General features: G+C 36.6%; 1 protein-coding gene across 4 annotated transcripts in view; it reads right to left on the bottom strand.

Annotated features, from left to right (window-relative positions):
- KIAA0825 (KIAA0825 ortholog) overlaps positions 1-18,860 on the bottom strand; it is a 227,978-nt gene that overhangs the window by 172,367 nt on the left and 36,751 nt on the right. For 3 of the 4 annotated variants that reach the window (XR_006177965.1, XM_042866314.1, XM_042866315.1), the window contains exons 3-4: positions 16,121-16,289; positions 7,184-7,853 (exon numbers count right to left, since the gene is read on the bottom strand). Coding sequence is in view for 3 of the 4 variants with exons in the window: in XM_042866314.1 (XP_042722248.1) it covers positions 7,184-7,853; positions 16,121-16,289 (839 nt within the window). In the remaining variant the exon portion in view is untranslated. The remainder of the gene's footprint in view (positions 1-7,183; positions 7,854-16,120; positions 16,290-18,860) is intronic. The other variant, XM_042866316.1, reaches the window with a different exon arrangement.

The following is an 18,860-nucleotide window of genomic DNA, read 5'->3' on the forward strand; positions in this document are numbered from 1 at the left end:
TTGGAAAGGGGAAAAAATAATAAAAAAATTCAAAAAACAACAACACACACATAAAAAAACAACACTTGGACTTCCAAAGAATTCAATAAACAGATTCAAGATCCTATTCAGAAAGATAAAAAGAAATTACTTCATTAGGATACAACAACCCATACAAATACAACTAAAAAAAAAAATCAACAATTTCTTGTTCAGTAATACATAAGTAATTGAGAAAGAGAAATTAGTGTTAGTGACATTGCTAAGTAAACAATATGTTATTCAAATCGTGAAATGGGTATCTTCATTACGACAAGGGGTCCCTAACAGGATTTCACTATCACTGTTCACATTAAGAGCTTAATAGCAATTTCAACCAACAGCTCTAAGAAGAAGGAAGGTATTCAGGCATGCTACTGGCTTTGAAATTCTGTCAGTTCAATTGACATTTCAGCCACTTACTGTTATCTTACCCCCTACCATAAGCTTAAAAAGTAACAAGCATAATGCTTTTGTAATCTTTACAAAAATGTCATTTTCCCCCTAGAAACACATTTGTGGTCCTAGGGTAATATGCTCATGTGGCCTTTAAAAGAGTACCTCTTTTTTATTAAAAGTTCTGCTCGCTGTGTTCAAACAGATGGTTTTATTTTCTCTTCAGCACTACTCATTTTTCCATTTAATATAATTGTGCAGTAGAAATCAAATAGAATGCTTGCAAGGATAAGAAATAAATAATATGTGACAAAGAGGCTTTGGACACATATTATTTCCAACATTATATGCAAACACATTTATTATGTTTCCCTTGAGAAATAGGATCTTGTTTTGCTTGTCAAAATTTTATAGGTTTCCCAAGGAACAAAAGCAACTGCAGAAATCTGCATCATATCTGTATGTCCACTGCTTTTCTCTTTAACTTCCTGTTATAGATTCCTACCCACACGATCTGCTCATTTTTTTTTAATTAGGTGACAATGAATCCTGTTGAATATCTCAATTTTTATTGGCATATCATATAAAAAGTGGGATCTCTGGAATTTCTAAAGTGAAATATCTAGTTAAGACATCTGAATTTTTACTCTTTACATATGTAGGACCTATGTAATTTTTAGTGATGTCCTCAAGTCTTCTGTGCAGGTTAGATACAGAGAGCATAGATGTATTGCAGTTTCAGTTGATACATACTTCTTCCATCAGTCTTTCACTGATGGAAATCACAGGATTTTTCATCCCATTTGTGTAGAACATTGGGAAGATTGAGGCATACATTACCATGTAGAGTGGAGTTCAAGAAGTCAGTAGACATAAAGTCTACTTACACGTATATACCACCCTTTTCCAACAATTGTCCCGCCTATTGTTTTTTACAGGTCTGCTATAGCTCTGTTCCGGTAAGAGACACATACCTAGAAAGTCTACAGTGATAGAAAGTAGAAAAGGAGATGCCAGGGAAGCAGAAATGTAACTGACACACATCAACTACTTTCCTCACGCAGAAACAGAAACAATGTCCATGAAAAGCAAGGAGTTACAGTTTCTGTACCTTTATTTTTGTCTTCACAATCTCTGAGTCACTACAGTGTGTTTTGTATTTAAATATTTAAAGCTTAAATTTATGGAAAAAGCTTTTAAATACATTTCCACAATTAAGTTTTAAGCTTTTATGCAAAATGCAAAAATCCGGGCTATATAATGAAGGTGAACTACTGATATGTAAAACTGGATATTATTAACCATCATCCATCCACAGGGGATACTTTATATCAGCATAGTTTACCAGCATTTTGGAAAGATGCAACAGGGTTTTCTAGGAGATAAATAGTAAGTCAAGGAACCACCATACTCTCCCCTTCTTAAAGGCTACATTTCAACAATCCTACAGATCGATTCCTAAGCAAATACAATGGAAAACCAACTGTAACTATAGCACAAGTACTGAAATTTATCTGTTAGGGATACTAAGCAGGACAGAAATCTCAACAATGGTTCAAAGACATAAATATTGTTCGTATGAAACAAAGCCTGGGATTATTTAATTTTCAGATATAAATGGGAGAATACATTATACTATCCTACTGAGCCTTAATTATTCTCAGACATAAATAACCTGTGGGTGTTTTTTTGTTGTTTTATTTTGTTTTTCTTTTTCATTCATGCAGCAGGTATCAATGCTATTTCAGGATAATTTTTGGTAGATATAATTAAGATCATAGAAGAACGGTTGTAGGTAAACATACTGTAATTCTTCATTTCACAGGAAGGAAATAATAAACGAATGAAAATAAAGATTTGCACACAAACACAGAGAAATCAAATTTCTTCAAAGGCGCAAGCCTCAAAACACCTATTTCAAATTAGCTGGAAAGCATGTTGCTGGGAATGCTTTAGGATGAATGACCTCAAAATAGATTTTCCTTATCAAGTCCTTTCATTAAATTGCCCAAAGCTACCCTCTTTTCAAGAGGTTACTCCAAAGCTTGCTCCTCCTGTTGGTCACATCTCCACTACACAAGTACAGCTCCACTAAACAACAATCAGTACTTCTATTCAGTTCAAATACACACTATGCTCAGATTATATAAACACAATTATATTCCTTACAAGTTCATGAATATTTGAACACCGCAAATGAAAAACATCATAATTGAAATCATGCTTTGCATACATCTTCTTGATAAATTCGGGAAAGCTATGCTTGAATTTATATTTACAATAGCATGGTTATATCTTTGAGAAATAAAGAGGAAGAAAAAAGAAAGGGAGCTTCCTGGACACATGAATAAGAGGTTGGTACACTCAGATAAAAATATTAAGTCTGAATACTAAAATACAGCAATGAAGGTTATTTAACTATTTTGTTTTGAAAAACATTCTTAGACTGATCTCCTCTGCTTTGATTTTACTTTCACTTCTCAGTACTATTTTCATAAAAATAGCTACTGATTTTAATGAATACATTATGCATTGTATCTCATATTTTCATAAAAAATCTTATTTAAGATTCTAAAAGTTATTAATAATACAAATATTAAAAATATATCTCCCAGGAGTAAGTGTTATATTAGAATTCCTATTTGCTTTAAGGATCTATGAGAGGTTTACTACGAAATGAAAATAATAAGGTGAAGAATTTGAATACGTGAAAAAAAAAAAAAAAAGAAAATCTTCTGATTTTTATTTAATTTTAGACAAAGGAAATTTAAAGACAGGTGGATTAGTCCACATAACTATCTTCTCTCTCTCTGTATGCATACAAAATCTATTCAGATAAAATATACTTCCAGTAGTACATTAGATGTGTAAAATATCGTAGTTTTTAAGTTTCTTTGGCTGATGTTTTATCTCTGTTAAGAGTGGCTATTTCTTAACCTAAAAGAGATGAAGGATTAAGATATGTCAGCAAATCCTGATTAAACTAGCTTAACATTTCTGTAAGCAAAGGAACATAAAAAAGGTTCAGAAGGTACAACTACAATCCACTTTTAACTGACTGATCACAAGTAACTTCTGAGAAATATCACACTGTAACTGAAACAAAAAAATCATGCAGATAAGCTAAAAAACGCTTGCATGATTAATTACATGCTATTTATATTAACAAATATATAACATGTTTAGTATTGTTATGAAACACCATAACATTACACAAGTTTCTGAAAGAAATATATGACTACTATGACAAAATACATCAAAAAACCAAGATAAAAATATTTCAGAGGAACCCAGGGAAGGAGGAACCTTTCTTGGATATTAATTCCAAAAACTGTCATGAGGAGGACCCATGTTAGATAAAAATTTACTACAGTAATGTAGGTAGCCAAATACTATTGGCTGTATCCTGCATGGTTTGCAGGTTTTAGGGGCACTGATTTACCTAGAAATAGGATCAAGTTATAAAATAAAATCCATCCACGTCCATAAAAGCTGGATGCCAAAGATATTGCGTCTTTTCAAATACCATTCTGCCAGCTCCACTCTCAAATCATCCTCATCCTCAATCCTGATAAACAAATACATGCTCATTACAGTAGCCAACAAATAACACTTCTAATAAAAGAAAAAATAAAAGAAAAAAATGTTAACTCCTTACTTTATAAATAGTTATACATGAAATATTTTGAATATTTATGACTCTGTTAAAGCCCATAGTCTTTATTTTCCAGTCAGAAGTAGGTCTTCTGTATAAATTTATCTGTTATATTTTTTCCTCTCGTATACAGAAGGATCAATTACAGTAATTCTTAAGAAAAAAAAATCATATTTCCCTGAGGGTGAGCTAAGCAAACACAAAGCTGTTTCTCACCTCTGAGATAACAGTCCCAATCGAATGCCTTAGATTAAATTATTTTGCTGTTTTGAAATGTGTTGGTTTGGTGGTTCCCAAAGGGCAGAGACAACACGAATCAAAAAAACACAAAACACATTGGTAGTACTGTCTTTCAGCTAAGAAGAAAAAATATCCTTCCCCTCTTCTGTCTGTGCTCTAGCATGTTTGGTTTTGCTGTTTAATACTCAGCAAACTGGGTATCATTGTCAAGCCAAGCTAATAAAATCATCTTTTAGTTTAAACTATGTACAAATAATTTTAATTATTTTAATTATAATAAAAATATTTAATTATTACCTTAATTATTAATTGTGGGAGGCTGCTAAAAGTATCCTTTGCCTAAACAGAATTAAACAATAGTTCCTAGCTGGAAAAACCACGTGACATTAAGAATCTGTCTACAGGTATAAACATCCCCAAATAGTATTTATTCTGTACTATTTTTTCCAATGTAGTTATTTCCATGTAAACTGCCTTGTAAACACTTGAGTTCCAGGGGAAAAAATGTTTTTTCCTGAATAAGCATAGTACAAATCTAGTAAACCAAACATTTCAAAGAGAGAAATTTCTTACCAGAAAAGACTCTTCACATATGAGATCTCATTCAATTAAGTGTTCAATAACAACTGCTTCAGTAATGACACATGTATAAATTTCATTTGATTTAATAATTCCAATTATTTATATATAATAGACATCACTAAGGAATGGAATAAGATGAAAAAAATCTTACCAACCTTCACAACTCTGATTCTTTATTTTACCCTAGCCCAGTAACTCTACTATTGTCACTTTGGTAGTTGGTTGGTTCTCCTTTCCCCCAGCTCTCCTTGCTGAGCACAACGCCAGAGGGCCTAACCCTTCAGTCAGCTGGCATCAGCTCTGCTGACTGTGTATTCACACAGCCTCTTGTGCATTCCTAGTGCTTAAGCTGGAGGTCAGCACAGGAAACCAAAATATAAAATCTTGGAAGGGATTCAAGAAATTGACATTTTTTTAGACTTCATTGTAAATATTTTTAAAACTCACAGCTCCCAAAGTTTACTTTGCATATTTTCACTTTTCTCTGTTCTACTGAATTTACAATAAAAACATATGCTGGAGATCTGTCCTGATAGATGCAGAGGCACAGAAAGGTATAAGACACATCTTGTGACAAAGAATATTTAGGCATATGAAATAACTGTCTTAAAAGACTGAAGGATTGATTTTTTATTCCACATAATGCAGAAGCTGTTAATCTGTCTTTTTAGACACTTTTAGTCACTTTAGCATTCCTGCCTTAAATGTAAAATGGAGACAGCTGGAGTAGATCTGAGTTGTTTTGAGACTGAATGAAAGATTAAATTACAAACTTTTTAGAGCCATAGAATCACAGAATAATTTTGGCTGGAAGACACCTCAAAGTGCATCCACTTCTGAACCCCGTGCCGTGGGTAGTGCTGCCCCCCACCACCTCAGCTGCCCAGGGTCCCATCCAATCTGGCCTTGAGTGCCTCCAGGGATGGGGCACCACAGCTTCTTTGGGCAGCTGTGCCAGGGCCTCATCGCTCTCATAGTTAATTATTTCTTTTGAGCTGCCATAGCCAAGCCATGAGAGAAGTTGGATGCACTTTCGGAGAGCAAATGTAGGAGATGGAAACACTGCTGCACAACAACAGCTGGGAGAGAGGGGTGAGAAATGAGTGAGAAGCGGCCACACAGGCAACCAGGTCAGTGGAAGAGATTCTCCAGGCACGGAGCATCAGCTCCCTGCGGCCCAGGAGAGGCTCACGGAGGAGCAGGCTGTCCCTGCCTGAGGGAGGAGATCGTGGTGGGGTTGGAGGGCTGGGTGAGCTGCCACCGTGGGGACCTGTGTGGAGCAGTGCCTGAAGGGTGGGCCCTGTGCTACAGAGCTGTGCAGGGGTGGCCTGTGGGAAACCCAAGCAGGATCTGTTTGCAGCAATTACTTACCTTTTTTTTTTTTTTTACCTTACAAAGATCTATTCCCTGGTTGTTGTTTTTTTTTTTTTAATTTATTAATTATTCTAAACTAACTTTTTCTGTCTGCAGTCTCCTGCACTTCTGTGGAGGTCTACATTTTAGACCTCCATAGTTGGTAATAACCAACTCTTGTATAGAAGAATGCTCAAAACTCTGAATTGGAAAAGCAGTTACATAAGTTCTTGTAATTACAGTACGAAATTTTGCATCCCCTACAACTTTTTGGAGTCCTCCTCTCACAAATTGGCTCGTTATGATTCACCATTGGTGAAAAAGAAAGGACAGAACTAATACACTGTTAACAGACTGCTTTACTGCCTTAAACTACTTAGAACAAGAAAAAATGAACAGGTTCATTAATTCTAACAGTGCTTTTGCACAAATAGAAATCTTATTTTTTATTTATTTATTTTTTAAATTAGAATTTGCACAGTAATCTTTTTAGGTCAGCCTTGATCTACGATTTTGTATCTACTTCATGATTAGAAAACCTCTGCTAATCAAAATTTTACAAGAGGGAAGAGTTGTACTTTCTAAAATTTAGTTTAAGTAGTTCTTATTTTCTTATTCTAAGGTATATTCAAGCAGTTGGAATAAGCTGCGCTTAAAAAAAAAAAAAAAGATTAAGGCATAAGAACATTTTCCAGTGAAGTATATCATCATTTCTAAATAAATAAGTATAAAATATTTTCCCTTACCTTAAAGTCATGTTTCAGCACAATTCTGACATGGTCTATACCTTAGCAATAGTGCATTTAAGACATAAAGCTGGAATTAATAATCTTTGGACACTCTTTTTGTAGGAAATAAAAAGGTATGTTGAAAAAGAAAAAAAAGTAGTAATATTAAAATAATATCTAACTGCAATGAACATAAATTATATCTACTAACCCACAGCATGAACCGTTCTCCTATGCTTCTTTGAAATCTTGTTCGCCTTAACTATGTGCAGAGCATTTTCTTTGAACTGCAGCTCACAAAGTCTTTCAAGAAGAACTGTTATTTCTTCAGTGATAGTATCCAGATAAGTTTCATTAATGAACTTCAGAGATGAAGAAGGATCGATAGTTCCACTTAGTATATAGAAATCCTCTCTTATTATTGTGCATAGTGTCGGTATGGAACTTTGGTAGCCATGAACGACCTTATCAAAATTTGTTTCACCACAGCTAGATAAAACACAATTCTGTAGAAGATCACGAACCATTTTACTCTGCATATTTTGATACTTTGATAAGACTTCTGATTCAGGATAAAGGAACAGAAGTTGCTGTATGCACTGAGTTTTAAGCTGCATTTGTTGTTGTGAAGCATTGGGATTTGTCTCTTCTTGACTTTGCAGTCTGTTTACTAAAAATCGTCGAAGGTGCAGTCTCACATCATCCCAGAGAGATTTCACATCCATTGTTGAATCATCCTCAATGGCATGAAGAGAAGACGTAAACTCAAAAGACATCCCACTTGGAGAACAGGGAAATGAAACACCACACTGACTAGAGAGATCCAGAAGGAAGTGAAGAATCATTTCTTCTTGATTTTGCTCATTCTTCAGCAACCTTTGCTAACAAAAGTAAATCAGACAGTATTTTAGAAATATTTTGTTAACTGTTAATAAAATCAACAGCTTTATGCTAGAGTACCAATTACTTCCATTGTTAATTATCTTACCAGCAAATAGAATGAAACTAATTGCTCTATAAACAACTGAAATAACAAAGGCTGTTTTCCTATGTACTTATGCTTCAGTCCATTTCTTTGTCAATCTATTCCAATGAACTCACATTCCTCTCCCTATCATTCTTACATCCTCAACTCAGTTTTTTTTCCATCAGTTCTAATCCACAGTTCAAAGGAAAGATGAGAAAAAACACAGTTCACTAAACAGTCTTGCCTTGACAGTTGATAGGGCCTGTCTGTTCTGGTCCACACCACATCTTGGAAAAAAAATTGTATTAAATTAACATTTGCAATTTACATGTTTTACTCATAAAACTAAGACAGGAATTTATAGAATAAATACAGTTGCCTTTTGTGCTCCGGCTCTTTCTCTCACATCTGAGAGAAAGGCTACTGTAAACACAAAATAATATGCCCATCACCCTCTTAAAGAACTAGAAGTGAAAACTTGTGATAAACTGAACAAACTTCTCCCTGTTGCAGGCTGGCTTTGCCCAGAGCTCTAGGCCCACCAAACTTTCATTTTACAGACCAACTCTCAGTCTTCTAGCTGCCGAGAAATAACAGATCTCCCATCACAGTCAAAAGAAAAATGAATGAAATAGGTTGCATTCTTAAATCTCTGGGTTTCAGGAATCAAGCAGAAAAATTTTAGACGAACCAAGGTGTGGAGGCCTTCTCATCTGCTTCCACACCTCCCACCACTTCCCTCCTACGTCTTCCAACAAGGAAAGGATCATTGCAAACTGCAAAAGGATAGTTCTTGGATAATTTCTCCCTCCTATGTCCTTTATCCTAGCTATCTGACTGTATAGATGGACAAAACAACTTTCAGTGACCTTCCACCCTCAGAACTAATGAATTAGTTAATTCTATTTGCAGAGAGTTATTAGTTTTATTTCCTCTCTCATTCTGAAAAGGAGAGAAATAAATAATATTGGAGTATGGTACTACTGTAATAATTTTGAAATATAAAATATTCACTTTAACCATTTATTAATAAAATTTTAAAATTAATATTAAAAAAGACAAAATTTAGGACAAAAATTTCAGTGTTACTTTTGGATTTTTTATTAATCTTTTCAGTCACAAGAATTTTTCAGCATTGGAACTTCTTTTTTTTTCTGATGATTGAAAACTGTTGAACTCCCAGGGGAAAAAACAATAGTAAAACATTCAAATTAACATCTAGCAATTTTTGAGAAATGTGAAAAGCTCTCTTTTGAGCCCAGGAAATCTGTGATAACAGTACACAGGATAAGACTTGCACTTCACTATCTAATCTAGGCTAGTTCCAGTTATGTTAGTACATATATCCAATATTACAAAGATTTTCTTTTTAAAAATGCCATTATTTTAGGCGAAGTTATTTCAGTGAAGATGTGTTCATATACATACTCAGCTTCTAATTATTTTGAACTACAAAATATCAAATAGAACGTTGGAATTTCACATAATAGAATACTCTTAGTCTTTATGAAGAATCTCTTAGTGTTTCCATGAGTTTACAAATTCTTGAGAATATCACACTAATAAAAAACCTAAATACAGCTAATTAGCCACTGCATATATGGAACTTGGCATTATTTTTAAAATATTGTTCCAGCAGCTTAAAAGTTAAACGAAATTCCTAACAAAACACACATACGGGAAGGGGTGTAAGAACAAACAGAAATACTGTCCTGAGGCAAAAGGAAGGCTAATCTTAGAAGATATATTGTATGATGTTACTTAATTTGTCACTTGCAAGCTTTTATTTAAGTTAACTGAGTAATTAATTCAATGGATGGAAACACTCAGTTAAGAAAGGTCAAACTGTAATGATCTCATTAATGCTGAATACTACTGCAAACAGTTTAATGCACGTGTTTATGGACCTAAGGGTTATCTACTGTGAGTCTAACTCCTTACAGAAGGACTACTTATGCTAATATATACACACTTTTCATCCATAGTCCCATCTACACAACAGGCTGGATTATCTGAGAAAGTAAGAGCCTGGAAATAGAAATGTCCCAATTCCCAAGCTGCAACGTTTTTCTTGTGATAATCTGTGTAACATTAATGTTTCAAAGCTTCTCACACTTCACTCTCTGTTTATCAGCCTACTAGTTTAACTGACCTCTACAGCCCACAGCCAGACTAACATGAAGTCTGTAGACTCCTGGGAAGCTGAAGAACTAGAAAGCAAATTTTGTGTATGATGTAGCCAAGGTATTCCAGAGATGGAGACATTTTGGAATTTCCCAAACAAATGCCACCACCTGGTGTTTCAGTGAATGGCTTGAACAGACCTGACAGAAGGTGAACGCAGGGAGTGGACACAGGTATATAAGCCACCACTGTCATCACCTTTCCTAAGGGTGTTAAGTAAGGATCTAACTAGACTAAGAGGAGTAACAAAAAACTTTGCAAGTCAGCATGAGATTCTCTCATTTTGTCTAGATCAGGTATGACTAGTAGCAGTCCAACACTCTTGAGCAGGGTGATTATTAACAGCAACATTCAAACTGATCACCTGTGTCAGAAAGGAACTAAATCATTTCTTCAACACGTGAACATTAAAGACCTAGTATTTCTAGAACTTCATGATTTGAAAAATCTTAAATGATCTGTGGCTACAAATAATGAATTCAGTGGATTTTAAGTGATTGATAGATCAACAGCCAGTTTCATGAGTCAAAATAAACAAAGTGATTTGATGAAGTTTAAGCTTTAGCCAGAAGAAATCCCACACGAAAAAATACTGCACTGCTTGTAACTAGATTTTCTCTACCAATACAGAGAATCTCTGCCTAGAGATACTGCAATCCTACAATGGAACCATGACAAAGAAGCAAACCAGAATAATTCACTGGATAAGTGTCATGGTTTTACGTTTTTTGGTTTTCGGTATTCCACATCATAACATCGTGCAGTGCACTGGGAGTTAAAGTGTTAATGCTCCAATTCTGGGTACCTATCCCTATACACTTACGAAAGTCATTCATTTTCTGGTAGTTCACTGTATGGTGGGGCCTCTTGAGCTCGCAATACCTCTTCTCCTGGTGATGTTCCAAACTTTTTACCTTCAGGCCAGTCCATGATGACCTCTAGGATTCCTGGACGGCTGAGGTTCCCCATCCGTGCTTGTTGTGTAATCAGTGCAATCCACTTGCTCCAAGTGGCATCAGTAGCACGATGGGTGGAGGGAACCTTTCCTTTAAACATCCAGTTCAGCACTGGCAGTCGAGGTGCCAGAAGAAGCTGTGTTTCAGTACCGACTACTTCAGAAGCAGCCCGAACCCCCTCATACGCGGCTAAGATCTCCTTCTCAGTTGGAGTGTACCCCTCTTCCGACCCCCTGTACACTCAACTCGAGAATCCCAGGCGTCGGCCTCGGGTCCCTCCTGAGGCTCTTTGCCACAAACTCCAAGTGGGATCTTTCTCTCCAGCAGCAGTGTAGAGGATGTTCTTTACATCTTGTCCCGTCCATAATGGCCCTACGGCCAAGGTAAGGGCTATCTCCTGTTTAACCTGTTCAAAAGCCTGCTGCTGCTCAGGGCCCCATGTAAACTCATTCTTCATTCGTGTCACCTGATAAAGGGGGCTTACAATGAGGCTATGGCTTGGAACATGCATTCTTCAAAAGCCCACTGCACTCAGAAAAGACTGCGTCTCTTTCTTATTAGTGAGTGGAGACATGGCAGTGATTTTGTCAATCACATCTACTGGAATGTGACAACGGCCATCTTGCCACTTTATACCTAGGAACTGAATCTCCTGGGCAGGTCCTTTCACTTTGCTTTCCTTAATAGCAAAACCAGCTGGCAGAAGAATTTGGATTATTCGCTCTCATTTTGTAAAGACTTCTTCTGCTGTACCGCCCCACACAACGGTTTCATCAGTGTACTGCAAGTGCTCAGGAGCGCTGCCCTGTTCCAATACAGTCTGGATCAACCCATGGCAAATGGTTGGGCTGTGTTGTCCCTGAGGCAAATGGTTCCAAGTATATTGAACGCCCCTCCAGGTGAAAGCATGGCTTACATTCTGTGGCCAAAGGAACGGAAAAGAAGATGTTACCAATGTCAATGGTGGCATACTCTTCGGCTGCTTTTGACTGCAGTTCATACTGGAGTTCTAACATGTCCAGCACAGCAGCACTCAGTGGGGGTATGACTCCATTCAGGCCATGATAGTCTACCATCAACCTCCATTCTCCACTGGCCAAAACGGGCTGTTAAAAGGTGAGTGAGTTTTGCTGATCACTCCCTGACTCTCCAGTTAACGAATTAACTTATGAATGGGGAGCAAGGAATCCCTGTTGGTGCGATACTGCTGTCTGTGCACCGTTTTTGTAGCTATTGGTACCTGTTGCTATTTTACTCATTGCAACCCCACAACAGATGGATCTTCTGACAGGCCAGGCAAAACAGACAGCTGCTTAACGTTGTCTGTTTCTACAGCAGCTATTCCAAAGGCCTATCTGTATCACTTAGGATCCTTGAAATGCCCCCTTCTGAGATAATCAATACCTAGTATACATGGAGCCCCTGGGCCCGTCACAATAGGATGTTTTTGCCAGTCCTTACCAGTGAGGCTTATCTCAGCCTCCAACACAGTCAACTCTTGAGAGCCCCCGGTCACTCCAGAAATATGGATTGATTCTGTTCCTTCATGACTCGAGGGCATCAGAGTGCACTGTGTGCGCCAGCATCCACTAGTGCCTTATATTTCTGTGGTTCTGATGTGCCAAGCCATCTAATCCACACAGTCCAATAAACTCTATTATCCCTTTTCTCCCTGACTGAGAGAGGGGTCCCTCTATTCATTACCTGTGGTAACTGGAGCAAGCGCACTGGTGATTGATCTGTTTTGTAAATCTCTCACCCGTTCTTGTAGTACAGGAGCAGCTTGTTCATGCCACTTCCTTGTGTCTTCTCCATGGTCACATAGGTAATGCCACAAGGCAAACTGCAATGCAGTATTCCTTACTGGAGCCGGAAAGCATTTGCCTTTAACAGCTGAGATTTTTGATGGTGCATGTGAGAAGGAGGGTTCATCATCTTTAATTAGTTGGATTTGCATTAGTTTGATCAGCTGCTTCATTATACTCTTTTGATTATCCTGATCTTCATCAAGCATTTCTGATACTACTACAGGTTTATCATGATTAATTAGTAGAGACCTTTGCTCTTACATTTCTCTCTTTCTCTCATTCAGTTGGTCCGTCATGTGTGAGACAGCGGAAATGGAAGTGTGGGTTGAGAGTAGTTGTTCATAGTTTTGGAGCGTAAGAATCAATTCAAAACGTAAGAGTCTTCTCTGTTGGTCCTGGTATCTGTCTAACGTTGCTGTTAGTGTACTGGTGTATCTTTCTGGTGCTGTTGTTGTGATTTTCCACCATATCTCAGGCGTCGTCTTCACTTTCTCAGGGTTGTGGTCTTGGTGTGGGTGGTTAGGAACAAAGTTAGGGTCACAACATTTCCACCGTGGTTATTTCCCTCAAATACTGGATACCCTTTTCAACTGTATCCCACCTTTTCATCACAGGCTTCAAGCCGTCTTTGAAGGGATGCCATTCCTTTTCGGCTATTAACACTTGTTTCCCAGAGGGTGGCAGCCCCATCCAAATATCTACTAATCCTTCTGTCTGGATCTCTCGCAATGGTGCCTAGTCGGCGAGCTTCATTACTATCTAGAGACAAGCTACTGGCCCCGCTGTCCCAGCAGCGAAGCAATCGGGAAACGAGAGTTTCATTCTGGCGCCGTGTAAACTCCTTTCTTGAGCCCTGGATTTCAGTCATCTTCAGAGGCCAACGAGTAGTAATAGAGACTTCCTCTTCATCACTCTTTTCTGCATATCTCTTAGTTTTTCCTTTTGCCTTTCCTGATGATGATGATTCTGAGGAGGGCCCCTCACCTGGATCACCCTCCACCTCCTCCTCTGCTTCTTCTTTTTTCCATTCTAGATGCAAGGACACTCATTTTCATTTCTTGTTTTCCAAACAGGCAACTGATATTGTTACTGGTGTCTCCTGTAATTGATCAGATTTGACTTGGAGATTTTCCCCTTTGGCTTGAACCTCAGCTCGGAAACTCTCTCTCTCCAAAATAGCATTATACAGGGCGCAGTAAACAGAAGCCAAACCGCAAATAAGTTGTACCTCCTTGGATTTATGTAAGCCGCATCGTCCCTGACTCAAATACTGGCTTAGTTTCTTGGGATCCCACGGGTGTTCAAGAATGAAATCCCATGACACTGTGAGTCCCCATGCTTCTGAAATTTTTCCTAAACCTCTCCATATTCCCTGCCAGTCAGCATTCTCTGGTTTTAGAAGAGACTCCTTCCACATATCATGAATGCATTGGAATACATTCAGGGAGACTGATAACATACACGCACATCAAAATGAGCATTAATTCGACATTCAAAAAACATGTGACAAACTGATAAGAAATCCTGGAAACCTGTGTGAACATTGTGTTGTTTCTAAAATTAGCTACTCCATTTGGGATGTAGTTGTTTGAAAAATTAGCCATTCCATCTGGAATGTAAACATCAAAATTCCAATCATACCACATCGCATATAAGTACTGTGCAGATGTCTCCATCAGTGCCCTTGTTTGGTTATATATGATCACAATTGCATAACAACTAATCATGACATTGACAATTGGCCAATAAGTTGCAAGTAAAATAAGGGCTTTTAATCCCTTACACACTGCCCCCACGATAAAGAGTGGGTTCATCGCTGGTAGCTACTAAAAAGGGGTTAAGGGGGACAAAAGGAGAAAAAAAAAAAGGAAGAAGCACTGTCCAGACTAAGCAGTTCTCAAAATTTACAAATATCCCAGAATGCTGGCAGTACGCTTGAGCTTTCCAGGTCAAGTTTTTCAGCACAGAAACCTGAACTACTGATAATGTTTCCTAACGAAGCTCTCTGAGAGCAGAGAGAGTAATGGATTCTAAAAGCTAAAAAGCAGCTAATGCCTGCATTCTCCACCAAAAACTGTCACAGAGTTAACTAGATCAATCTATGCCCGTGACAGGGGGGCAGTAGGCCCCCCCCACGGCCCCACAAAATGAGAAAGGAAAGGGAAAAGGGATAGGGAGATGGGAGCTGGGCTCAAGGAAGGAAAAAAACAGTGGCAATGACCTATGGAGGAAAACTTATTTTACTAACTGTGTTATCAGAATGCAAGATAACACAATATAATACAATATAATTGAAATTGAGACTAATAAATCAAATAAGATAGGAGAGAGAGAGTTCCTGAGACCAAGTCAAACCTGAAAAGCTTGGAACAGCTACGAAAGCACCCTCCAGCACCCACTGCCAGGCAGTAAGAGACTGCCCCACATGGAAGGGCCAGACCCCATGACTTCCATAAGTCATGTTATAGGGATAGGTAACTGGAATTGGAGTATTAACACTTTAACTGCCAGTGCACTACATGATGTTATGATGTGGAATACTGAAAACCAAAAAACATAAAACCATGACAATAAGGTTTAGATTTATTTAGACACCTGTATATATGCATATATGTATATATCACACACACGTGGTTAACACACAAAATTGCAGTCTGCCATTTACTTAGTTATCACCCTTCACTTGTCAATTAAATTTTCAAAATTCCTCATCTATATTCTATGATTAACTTTGCATATAAAGTTTGGATAACTTTCCATAATCATAATTTTTTTTCCCTGAAGTGAAATGGAATTTCTAGATAAGTTCAGTTCACTTACTGGAAAAATGGGTATAGCTTCTGCATTTCAAATTAGTAAAAGTAGGTAGAAAGGTAATGGTTGAATAATATGTAAAGGACAACTATCAGAAGGATAACATTCATATTGATACATGTGAAGAACAAGCCATAACATGCCTACAGTAACTTCATATGTTTTTATCTACATGTTTTCATCTACATGGGTTTACAAAACAGGCCTAGTAGTGCCCAACATGTGGAATAATCGGTAAAAATATTTTGCCCCAAATCTGTGCAGTTAGGACATAATCAGAAGGAAACATAAGCAAATGGTACTAAACTTCATAGAAAAATTTCTGAACTATACTCACCATAGTGAGAGACAAGAAAGAAATAACTCAAACTATAACCAACTGTCCCAAAAATTACACTACTCAGTAAAGTTTTTTTTACCAGAGTCCTAAGGAACTCCATCAGTTCTCCATGTGGTGTAGATGAAGGACGGAGAGAAACAAAATTGCAGTTGTTTAACCACTGAAGGCAGTCATTTGTGCTTTGTAGTATTTCATCAGTACATATTTCATTTACTTCTGATCTCAGATCTTTAAGACATTGTTCCATGCTAGAAAAAAAATAAAAACATTAAAAAAATTGAAAATAAAAGTGTTCTATATATTCCATATCTCAAAAGGAATAACTATTTCAAATTAACGTGTAACACTAGCCCTTCTTAACAAATTACTCTCATAAAATGAAGCTTGAAATTTCAGCATTAACCTTAAAATACATATGTGAAAAAGTTCTCAAGTAATCTTGTACTTTCTAGTAAAGAAATTGGTGAATAAGATATTGCTTAATTTGACATCTGCTCCTTGGTGCTCAATTAGCTAAAGAAACAAATATAAACTGAATCAGCTACCATATACAAAGCTGAATGTTTGATTCTAGCAATCAGTGGTTCTTTTACAGCACATAAGATACATTAACAACTTCATAAAGACCAACTGACACATCACAGCAAATGCTGAAAAGAATTTTAGAGTCACTTCTGCTGAGAAATTAGATCTCTTTTACTTGCTGTTATTAGAACAATTTGAAGGAAACAGTTTGTTTTCAAGTAGCTGATCCACACCCTAAGATTCCTGTCTGTGAATTGATGTGTGGTTGACACAGTAATTACTGTGATTCCAGTTGTAAAAATCACAAGCCTTATATCTGAAAAGATTTCCTTATTATTGTTATGGGCACCTACACAGAAAGAATAAAACAGAAAAATCTAGAAACAATCACATTCTACATAATTTCCTACCAAAATACCTTTTCATTCTTTAAGATCTACTTTTCTTAATAGTAATATTTAATATTTATTACCATTTCCATTAGAAAAAATGGTACTTCCTAGATCCATGCAGTCCTATGTTTAAAACAAACAGTACCAACACTTAAGACAGAATTTTGGTTTACTGCAATGAAAAACAATTCTCACTACAATTTTATTTGATTTTGGAGTATAGTACTTATTCATATTCTTAGAGCTGATAACAGATATAGGAGCTGACGCAAATTAAAATTCACTTATTTATACTACCAAAGTAGTAGAAATACTACCACTAGTAAGCACTCAGATGTTTACAAATACTTTACTGCCTAATACTTCTAATCATGTTGCTTCCTATTTTCATGACATCAGCCAAACAAGAAGGCATATTGTACTGTCACTTGCCTTTTTGTTTTATATAGATAAAATATACTTGTTCTTCTCCATATGCTCTCTTAATACTTTTATTAAATTAAAAAAGAGAAGATGAAGACAAGAAAAGGAAGATGGGAGAAGAGTAAAGATATGAAATTGAGAAACAAATCAAAGTGAATAAATAGGGACTAAAACACTAGCTTAGAGACCTTTACTTTTGAAAGCAATACAACTAATACATATTCTTCAATTAGTAACCTGGAGTAAAGTATCGACATTTTCTTCACAATAATTTATCTGGATAGGAAGTTTCATTTTCTATACATTTATAAAAAATAAGATTCACTGTAAATATGAATAAAGAAAAAACCTCAAACACTAATAACCCATATGAATTTGTAACAAGAGATGAAAAGTCACTTTGCTTATCACACACTGATGGCTCCAAAAGTAATGCCTCCTATTTATTCCTATTGAAACTATAACATGTACAAAGAGAACAGTAACAGTGTTTGACAGAGGAAATTCTAAGCTACAAAACACTCTTTTTTAACAGTCACCACCATTAGCTGTGCATTTTCATCAGCAATGAACAAGAGCCTGCATGTGTGCTCATAAAAATCTGCACCAATGGAGGTCATCCATGGTTATTATCATTACTGCTGAAGCACACCACCCTTGGTCTCACTATGCTCATACCTACTGTTGGGTATCCATAACTGCTCCACAAGCATCAGTGAATGTCAGTGTGGGTATCAATTTTCCTCATGGAGGAACTCAATGACACACTTTTGCTTCATCCACACTTCCATGTCAGACGCCATTCTGTCAAAGCACTCGTCTGCTGCCATCTGTCACAGGGCAACAAAATGTAATAGGATATTGGTGTAAAGGTTAAACCTCTACTGCCATACCACCAATATCCGCCTTTGATGTTGTGGGCCAACATAATGGAATAGGGTGCATTACTTTTGGAGCAGCCCTCATATTTTGTCATTTGATAGCACACTGTTTTCAGTATGTGGAAGAAGTATTTATTTGATTTGTCTACTAGATTTTCTCCTTTATTGAGTGATTTACATTTGATTTTTTTTTTACAGATAATATACAGTGTATCCTAATTTCCCAATAGTTGCCACATTCTGATCAGCAGCAAAAAAATAAATCACTATCATCCTTACTTTTGGGAACTGATTGTTAGTTTGAATTGTCATTTTTGAAAATCAGTGTAAAACAGTAAGAAAATGATCACATCAAATTATGTTCTGAGATAAACAGTAGACTGTTTTCCTTTTATGTGCAAGTTGCATAAAACAAATACAATACAATAATATATAGCAGTAGATACTGTGAACAAGCTGAGTAGATAAAATGCACTGATGGTACATACAGAGTGCAATGACAATCATAAGCACTTAAGTGCAGAATTATTAACATTCTGAAAGGGAAAAAAAGAAGTACATGTAAAGTTTCCAAAGCAATGAAAGCTGTACAACTTCT

The sequence above is a fragment of the Lagopus leucura genome, unplaced genomic scaffold (genome assembly GCF_019238085.1).
Source record: "Lagopus leucura isolate 7727_CA_CO unplaced genomic scaffold, USGS_WTPT01 Super-Scaffold_810, whole genome shotgun sequence".
Lineage (NCBI taxonomy): Eukaryota > Metazoa > Chordata > Aves > Galliformes > Phasianidae > Lagopus > Lagopus leucura.